The sequence below is a fragment of the Choloepus didactylus genome, chromosome 12, assembly GCF_015220235.1.
Source record: "Choloepus didactylus isolate mChoDid1 chromosome 12, mChoDid1.pri, whole genome shotgun sequence".
Classification (NCBI taxonomy): Eukaryota; Metazoa; Chordata; class Mammalia; order Pilosa; family Megalonychidae; genus Choloepus; species Choloepus didactylus.
In genome coordinates, this window is record NC_051318.1 from 10,413,631 (window position 1) to 10,422,910 (window position 9,280).

Below are 9,280 nucleotides of genomic sequence, written 5' to 3' on the forward strand. Positions count from 1 at the left end.
TGGCTGTTTTATTCTTGAGTGGGCCAGGTAAGCCTGTGACAGCTTGGCTTCAGGGCCCTGGTCTTCTCACCCGCCCCGGGCCCCCTCCCAAGACACATCCCCAGGCCTCAGCTTCCCCTCGTCCCCTGGGGCACGGGGCTCAGATTATGTACCCCCAGGGACAGCCCCAGGCAGCACCATCATGAGACATGTTCTCAGGGAGACTGGGTGCTGCAGCCTTGTTTCTTTTCAGGGTTGTATAATTGCCAGGCCATCAAGTCCACATCTCGTGGTCAGCAGCTAACCCAGGTCAACCTGGGCTGAGCCTCAGGCATGGCTGTGTAAAATCAGCCAAAACTAGTTTGCCAGTTTGCAGACCCCTTATTCCTTCCCGGGGCCTCAAATCTAGAATCTTCTCTGAAGTGCCTCCACTTTCCTAATTGACCAGTTGGTGTTGCACAAGTGAATCAGTGCAATGATGCTTAAATATCTCTGTGCTCACCCCTAGAAGTGATTCCATGTAAAATAACTTATAAAGCATTGTGTTTTTCAAAGCTGGTGGAAAAGATTTGAGTTCTTTTTATTTTGGGTGGAACGATAAGGAGTGGTTTTTAAAGCAAATGCTTTACTTGCAGGTCACAGCCACGGGCTACAGCCTTCATGCAGCTGTCTGAAGTTATTTAGTCCCAGGCACTTGGGGTTTTAAAATAAATTGGTCCAATTAAGTCATGCAAACAGGATTTCTTAAATCTATCAGTCTGCAGACACATTTCTCTAGCTCTCTGCACCAAATCGGATGCTAATGTCATTGCTCTCCATTTCTGTCCTCATATTTAGCTCTGCCTAGCCATAGTGCTCTTAGAAGTGGTCCACTCTCAGGCATTTGAGGCCAGTGCTGCTTTACAGGGGAATAGGATCAGTCTGAGGGCATTTCTTCAGGCTGCTTAAAGGTGGAGGTCATGTTCCCCCAAAACAGACACTAGAACAGGGTGTGTGGGCCTGAGGCAGGAGCAGGAGGTGAGAACCCAGGCTCTCCACCTCTCTTTGCCTGCGAAGACACCTTTCTGTCTTCTTTCCGTTTTGTGCCTCATGTCTCCGGCAACCTCCTGTGAAGGCCTACTGAGAACGTGAGTCGGTGAGTGTCCTTTTGCCTGATCGGAGCAGATTATGGTGGTCATGTCATCCATGTCTTTATAGGTATCAGCCAGAGCAGCCTAACCTGGTATACCAGATGGCCAGAACCACAGATGAGCTCGATCAAGTGGACCAGAGTGAACTGGTGAACAACACTGACTCTCAGACAGACATTTTACCAGATGCAGAGAAATTTTCTTTGAAAACCATGCTGTCGCCAAAAAATACGGAGCCTTCCAAGTTTTCAGGGCAAATCGTGAACATCTCGACCTGCCTCATAGGTAAGCTCCTGCCCTTCTCTGAAGGTGTTTGGAATCTTGCTTCTTGGCCTTGCATGGTTTCCTGCAAATGAGGGTGGGGGCGGGGGGGCACCTGCCCGGCTGCTCGCTGGTGACCGTCAGTGGTTCTGTCCTAATTGTACTCGATGCCTGCAGAAACGGAGCCTGCCTCTCGACAGGCTTTGGGGAGAAGTGCGGGTATCTGGGAGATGTGGCGTGACTGAGCTGCAACTTTCTTCCCCTCTCTCCTTCCCAGCCATCCTCATCATCACCTTCTGCACTGTGGCCGTGCTGGGAAGTGAGGCGCTGGCAGCTGGGGGGCTGTGGGCCATCTTCATGCTCACAGGCTGCGTCCTTCTCTGTGCCATGGTCACTGGGATCATCTGGAGGCAGCCTGAGAGCAAAACCAAGCTCTCCTTCAAGGTGAGGGGCTCAGCCGGGGCTCCTTGGGAATGTGGGGTGGGGGCCACGGGCACGGCCAGTGCCTGCTGAGGGGCCTGCATGGGAGGCGGTGGCCGGATCCTTAGAGAGGGGGAGATATGGGAGCACCCCCACCCCTCAGCTCTCAGCTTGTCCATTGAGCATCTCATAAATGTCTATCCATATGGATTCCACGTCATCGCCAAGCCTTGGAGAAGTCCCCCTTCTAGCCCTTTCTTTAGCAGAATACCAAGAGGGGAAAATCAGAGCTCAGCTCACTTGGGCAACTAGCAACTGAGAACCAAACTCCCACCAATTAGGATTTGTCCATTTGTATGTGTGCATGTGTGTTGGTGTATGTTGGGTGGGTGGAGATGTGGGTATTGGGAGGTGGGGTGTGTGTGTGTGTATGTTTTGGGGTGTGTGGATGTGTGTTGGAGGGTGGATGTGTGTGTTGTGGGCTGTGGGTTTTGGGGGGTATGGTATATGTGTGTGGGGTGTGTGTGTTGGGGTGCACATGGGAATGTGTATGTGTTGGGGTACACCTGTGTGTGTTGGAGTGTGTGTTGATAGGTGTGTTTTGGGATGTATATGTGTTAGGGTGTGCAGATGGGTGGGTGCAGCTGTGTGTGTTGGGGTGTGTGTGTTGGGATGTGTGTGTGTTGGGGTGTGGGTGTGTGGGTGTGTTGGGGTGTGGGTGTGTGTGTGTGTTTGTGTGGGTGTGTGTGTTGGGGTGTGTGTGGGTGTGTGTTGGGGGTGTGGGTGTGTTGGGGTGTGTGTGTGTTGGGGTGTGTGTGTGTGTGTTGGGGGTGTGGGGGTGTTGGGGTGTGTGTGTGTGTTGGGGTGTGTGTGTGGTGTGTGTGTGTGTGTTGGGGTGTGTGTGTGGGTGTGTGTTGGGGGTGTGGGTGTGTTGGGGTGTGTGTGTGTTGGTGTGTGTGTGTGTGGTTGTGTGTGTGTGTGTGTGGTGTGTGTGTGGGTGTGTGTTGGGGGTGTGGGGGTATTGGGGTGTGTGTGTGTGTGTTGGGTGTGTGTGTATTGGGGTGTGTGTGTGTGTGTTGGGGTGTGTGTGTGTGTGTGTGTTGGGGTGTGTGTGGGGGTGTGTGTTGGTGTGGGTGTGTTGGGGTGTGGGTATGTTGGGGTATGCATGTGTTGTGTGTTGGGGACTGGTGCTCTGGCCTTGCCTCCACCCCCATGGCGGTCTCCGGCCCCTCCCATCCTGGGTCTCGCCCCTTACGAGGTGCAGCCCAGCCCCCTGTGCTCCCCGCTCAGCCGCGTGGCCTGTGTCTCGCAGGTGCCCTTCCTGCCGCTTCTCCCCATCCTGAGCATCTTGGTGAACGTGTACCTCATGATGCAGCTGGACCGGGGCACGTGGGTGCGGTTCGCCGTGTGGATGCTTGTCGGTGAGTGGGGGTGTGATCTCCTGGCCTAACGCTGTGCAGCAGTGACTGCACACGGGGTTTCCTGGTTCCTCGAAAACTTGGGGCTCTCCTGGCAGGGGTGAGTTGGTGGTGGGCGTCTGGCTGGACTGGTTACGTCCTCGGGCAAGAGCTCGCTGGCAGTGAGAACAGGGCTGTGTGTCTGCTGCCCACGGGAACAGTTTGTTCCATGTCATATGGCCACACCGGGGCCACGACAGGCTGTGGGTGTTACCAGGCAGCCCCGGGTCCCCTGAGCCTGTCCCGACAGCGGCTTCTGGGGCATGCGTGAGGTGCTGCAGAAGCCGCAGGGTCCTTGGGGGGGATGGCCGAGCTCGGTACCTGTCTGACCTTAGCATGTGTGCCCTTTGTCGGGCTGGTGCCCTGCAGGTGAGGCCCCCAGGCTTGCCGGAAGCTGCAGGTGCAGCCCAGGAGACTGAGGGCCCCGCGTGGGGTCGCCATCTCGGGGCCTGGCCCCCTCGGGACAGCCTCCAGGAGGTGGCCCTGTGGTTCCTTTCTGCACAAGGTCAGGGCACCAGCCTTGATCTTGGGGTCCCTGTGTCAGTCCGCAAAGGCTGAGCAGGGCCTCCTTGGGCCACTTTGCCGAGACCGGGGTGCGGCGCTCCCCAGGTGGGGAAGAGGGTGCCTCCTCTCCTGCATCCCCCAATACAAGCTCTGCATTTGGTGCCCAGTAGGTTGCTTCCTGGACTGAGTTCTTGCTTTAAGCCCTGGTCTCCCATGTCAACTGCAAAAGTGTGGCCTGCTCGGCCTGGTCCCCGGGCCTTGCCCCACGGAACGGGTCTGCGAGTGCGTGTTAGAGGCTTCCTCGGGAGACTGGGTGCAGAGCCCAGAGGGCCATGGGTATGCGCGGACAGGACAGGCCAGCGCCCCGTCCCTCTCCTGTCCCTGAGTGCCCGGGGGGACACGTGGCGAAGCGAGGCCACCTGCTTGTGACCCTGTTGGAGAGCTGTGTCGTTTTCTCAAATAGAGGAAGCCAGACCGCGAGGGCCCGGCTGCAGGCCCAGGCTGGGTGGGCACAGGTCGGGGGGCAGGCGAGCCCTGGGGGCCGCACTCGGCGTGGCTCACGCTGGTCTCTGTCCTCCTGGCCCACAGGCTTTGCCATCTACTTTGGCTACGGCCTGTGGCACAGTGAGGAGGCGTCCCTGGCCGCTGACCCAGCAAGGACTCCTGATGGCGAGTTGGGTCACTGCAAGTGACGGCACAGCCCCCGCCCCCCAGGGACGCCTGCGAGGGCTGGAACGCACCTTCACCCCTGCCGCCTGTGGGACAGGAAAAACCCAACTCCAGAGAGCAGCACAAGGTGCCTTTGCTTGACCTGCGGCCTCAGCCCCCAGCCTGCATTTCCTGCGCAGACTGCGACCTCCGGGGGGTCCCGGGAACCCTCAGGCTGCGGGGGCCAGGCTGCCTGGCTGCGACCACGTCTCCTCGCTTCTCTCTGAAGAGAAAAAGCAGCTCCTCTGTCTCCAGCTCCCTGTCCTCACCGCTGCGGCCATGTGCAGGTGGACGTCACCTGCTCTCCTCACCTTGGGGTCCAGGGCTCCCTCCCCGGGGGCTGCTTCTGGTATCGAGGTTGAGCGTACTCCAAACTTAGTGCCCTCGCCCTCCTCAGCCCCACGCGGCCGGCCACACATGCACGACCGTCCCCCGAAGCCGAGCGTGCCCCACAGCCCCTGACCCACAGAGCCACACTGCAGTGTGTGACTCCGAAAAGAGCAACAGGACGGTTGTCCCTTCTGCTGCCCTCTTAGCTCACTCCAGAAGGGCTTTTAGAGACCCATCTCTAGGACCGTGTCCGCCCCCACTGGTTTCCGCTTCCAGACAGGGCCAGGGCTCTGTGCTGTGACGACGCCCGTGCACAACTGGAAGCGCCAGGGTCACATCTCGGACCAGGGAGGAGGGAGCGCTCCGCTGCAGAACAGGGTTTTGCTTCCCTGTGCAGATGAGGGGCGTTCCCAGCGCCGTCGCCACCAGGCCCTGCTTGTCCTGCCGCTTCCAGACTCCTCTCCGTGGGCCACGTGTCCTTAGCAGCTGCAACACGAGGCCCCGTCAGCCGGGCAGGCTCCGGATCAGCAGAGCTGAGAACTGGCTTCTCCGAGGGTCTCTGCCACCCTCCCAGGCTCCTTCCAGGCCACCCCAGCCCCTGACTCCATCCGCTGACCCCTTTCCAAGTCTGTTCAGATTGAGTTCTCCTGTTTGTCACCATGAATCACTCCACCCAGCTCAGTTGGGGCTTAACGTTACCTTGGAAATTGGCCAAACAAGAGAGCCCACCACAAGGGTCCTCCATCGGGGAGCGTGGCCTGGGGCCGCGCTGCTCTCCCTCGTGAGCCTGTGGGTCACTCCCACAATGCCCGTGTCCACCGAGGAGGCCGTCGCCTGCCCTGGCCTCGTGCTGCCTGTTGCTGGACCCACGTGCTCTCCATCCCCACGGGCGCCCCTTCCCCACCTCCCCTCCGGCCCGACAGGTGGACACACACTCCCCGTGGGTTGAGGCTGGGAAAACAGACGCCATGGCCTCACTTCTCTCCCGGGTGTGGTGAAGGCCGTGGGGCTGGGGGTTGTGTCTGCTGGCGTAAGCAGTGTGCACCACGGAAAACGTCAGGACTGGGTTCAAAGCTCTGTTTCCCATTGCAGCAGCCGAGGGTGCTTGTCTGCCTCTCCAACCCAGAAGTCTTCTTGGAGAGAAAAGTGACAAGCAGCCAAATGGCCATAAGGCTGGGGGGCTCCTCAGCCAGGGGAGGGGATGGGGATGCGAGGGCTCAATAGTCTCCCAGGTTGCTCACCGTGCTGGGGGCTTTACTCTAAATTCCAGAGGGAGGATCGAAAGAGCCCACAGCTCAGATTTCCAAAGAAAGTTACGGACATTTATGTAGACTGGTGCTGTAAAATATTTTGATAAATGTTAACTTATTTTGTTGGGGTTTTGGTTTTCTGCTGTTTTCTTGGGACCTGTTAGCTCTTTGTTTTGTTTTTTTTGTTTTTGTTTTTGTTTTAGTTTTTGTTTCTGTTATTCTTCTACATGTGCAAAAAACTTCAGGGAAGGAGATCATCCAAGAAAGGAGGGAGGGGAAAGAGAAGAGTTTTGTGTTTTTTCCTCCACACTTTTATTTCTCTTCCTGCTGAAATTTCAGTGGAAGACGGCACCCTGCAGACTGGATGTTCGCAGTTGCCACTTCATTTAGCCACACAGATCGTGCCCAGAAGGTGTATTCCCCGTAAAGTTTCTCATGACAGGGTTGAGTTCCCTGCCTCCCCCGGAGCCTTAAAGTACTAGAGAGAGATGCTGGGCTTCCTAGGAATGGGGGCCCCATCCCTCCGGCTTAGGAAAGGAGCCCTCAGGGCGGTGGCAGTGCAGGGAAGGAACGGTGAAGGGGCTCAGCCTGGGAATTTTGACAGGCTTTTCCTCCTCCCATTCCTCCCTCCTCCCCCTGCAATGAAAATGTAAACACACACTTTTCTTGCTCACACACGCAGGCAAATATCCCAAACGTGACTGACTATCCCCACTGCATCAGTGTCACTCGGTGTTTCCCTGCCTCGCCAGCCTGCGCGTTTGTCCCCATCTGCAGCATCTGCTTTATCTCTGCACCCGAGGCAGACACCTGCGTGGAGAGGGTCAGCTCCCCCTCCTGGCTCCCGGGACACCCCAGCCACCAGCCTCTGTCTGCAGAGGGGTGAGGGGGGCGGGGGTAGCAAGGCCCAGGGGCAGGGGTGAAAGGAGCAGCTTACAGGCCTGTGCCCCCCCCCCCTTGGGGCATGAGTGGGGACCCTGGCTCCACACCCCCCACCCTCCTGGAACAGAAACTCCCCTACAGCTGAGCTTTGTGCAAGTCAATTTGTTTTACAAATTCACACTGTTAGAATTGCTCAGACCCTCCTTGACTTTGGCTTTGTTTTTGCAGCAGCAAAACATGCTGTCACCTGCTGGGGGCTGGGCCTTCCCGCCCACCCCAGGCCAAGCCGCTCACCAATGCCCTTCCACCTGTGGCCCAGCCAGGGCCTGCGCATGGACGTGCCGTGCTTGCTGGTCTCCATTTCCTGGGGGTGGGGGGGGGGCAGGTGGCAATTCTCCCAACCCTGCAGAGCTGGTGGGTTCTAGTCCCACATTGTTGGGCCTCCAGCCTGAAGTCTGGGAAACCTGGGAGCCGGGGCAGCAAGCAGGACAGCAGCTGGGTCCCCTGCAGGTGAGGCCGTGGGCGTGGCGAGGGCGTCATTGCTGGGAGAGAGACGCTGCCCTTCCTTTATGTTTTTACACAGACACGTGTTCTCTTCCTTTATAATAACAACCAACAATTCTGTGGGCTCCCAGGACTCCTCAGCATGAAGACAGGGCCAGGGTCTCCCTGCCCCTCCCAGCATGGATGCATGGGGGGGGCACCCCTGCGCTCTGGCGTCCTCCTGGCCCCCGGAGCATGAACTTGCTGCGAGTGGGCACCACTGCCCGGAAGTGGATCTGTTAAGCTTCGAATGGAACTGGTATACCCCCGGGAACCACTGTGTCTGACTTAAAATATACCCTTTCACCATTGTCATGAGCGTATCATGCACAAGGCTCCATAGGGAAAGCAAGCTGGACCTTTTTTCAGACTGTTGCGGACTTTTTTTTGGCAATGAAATGCTTTATTGATCCAAAGGTGCAAGGAACTAACTACACTCCGTATTTCATCATTGTCACTAGGATGCCTGCTGTGTTTTTCAGGCAGAAAAGATGAGCTTTCATATCCACCACTCTAAATCAAAGTCTTTCTGTGCCCACTGCTCCACAGAACAGCATTGCTCTCTTGGGGAAATGGATGGGCTGAGTGTCAGGGCCCAGTTAGCAGGGAGCCCTTCCATAACATCCCATCTGTGTGTGCCGGCCGTGAATCCACGACAGCAGCAGGAAGCAAGCCTGGGCAGATGCCTTCAGACCTTAATTTATTAACAAGGCCCATGACTTTGTGTTTCTTGATGACAAACGTTTATGTTTGGGGACTTCTTTTTCCCATTTGAGAAGTTGTAATATTTATAAGTTTCCTGCTTAAGCTGTGCCTTTCAGCTTCAAAGGGTTTCAGGAACACTAAGGGTGATGATAGTCACGAGGGTTGGTTTATTCTCAAACCTGGAATAGCTGTGGTTTCTCCAGTAAACTTTTCTTCTACTGAACAAGGAGCCATTATTAAAAGAGTTGTGTTTTTTTATTATGTATATTGTATAATATTTTTTTGCTTGCTTGGACCTTATATTTTTCTAATAGTTTCTTATATAATTGTGATACTATATTTAGTTTCTGATGCTAACTGCAAGTCGGGTTGGTCTCTGCTGGTCCCTCCTGGGTTTTTTTTTGTTTTTTTTTTGCTTTTAAGGACAAACGTAGTTATCATCCGTCGCCTTTAAAAAATGTGAACCTCTGTGTCCCATTCATGCCAACAACTTCCTGCCATACTTTATGTTGTAAAATCAAACTATTTTTGGTACATTATCTCATGCTTCTCCAACTTCTAATAAATTATGTCTGGCTTCATCCTGGTCTGTCCGTGTGCACACCGGAGCCTGCTCCTGCACTGGGTTTCCCACATCTGGTGTCCCACCCGCCGGCAGCTCTCCCCGCCCTCAGGGCTCTAATGGGGTGCGCCAATCACTGCTCGGCCCTTTGGTGGCGATCCATTCCGATTATTTGTGTCTCAACCAGGGAGTCCCTTGAACCCCTGTTTCGGATCCCCTGATGCCCCACCCCCCCACCCCTCCAGAGGCGCTTGGCTTTGAGCCCTGGAGGTCCCCACTGTCAGGTGTGGGATGAAGCTGCCCGGGAAGCCCGTGGGTGGGGAGCAGCCAGGCCACCTCTCCCCGGGGTGGAAGCCACCCCAATAATTCTTGCCTTTTTACTCCCCCATCCCCTTGAAAAAGGAAACCTGTTTTTTTTTTTTTTTTTTTTTTTTGCACCAGAGGCAAATGCGGTCCAGTGGGCGCCAATTTCCAGGCAGTGCCCCGCGAGTGCCGGTGACACCGCCTCTGTCGCCTGGGAGGTGGGGTTTGGCCTTGGCGTCTCCTCAG

At 56.1% G+C, this 9,280-nt stretch overlaps 1 protein-coding gene across 4 annotated transcripts in view; it reads left to right on the top strand.

The window, feature by feature from the left end:
• SLC7A1 (solute carrier family 7 member 1) overlaps positions 1–8,750 on the top strand; it is a 77,532-nt gene extending 68,782 nt beyond the window's left edge. For 3 of the 4 annotated variants that reach the window (XM_037799983.1, XM_037799985.1, XM_037799984.1), the window contains exons 10-13: positions 1,177–1,394; positions 1,648–1,814; positions 3,103–3,211; positions 4,340–4,443. In XM_037799983.1, the coding sequence (XP_037655911.1) occupies positions 1,177–1,394; positions 1,648–1,814; positions 3,103–3,211; positions 4,340–4,443 (598 nt within the window). Of the gene's footprint in view, positions 1–1,176; positions 1,395–1,647; positions 1,815–3,102; positions 3,212–4,339 lie in introns of all 4 variants that reach the window. The other variant, XM_037799982.1, reaches the window with a different exon arrangement.
• The last annotated feature ends 530 nt before the right edge of the window (positions 8,751–9,280 follow it).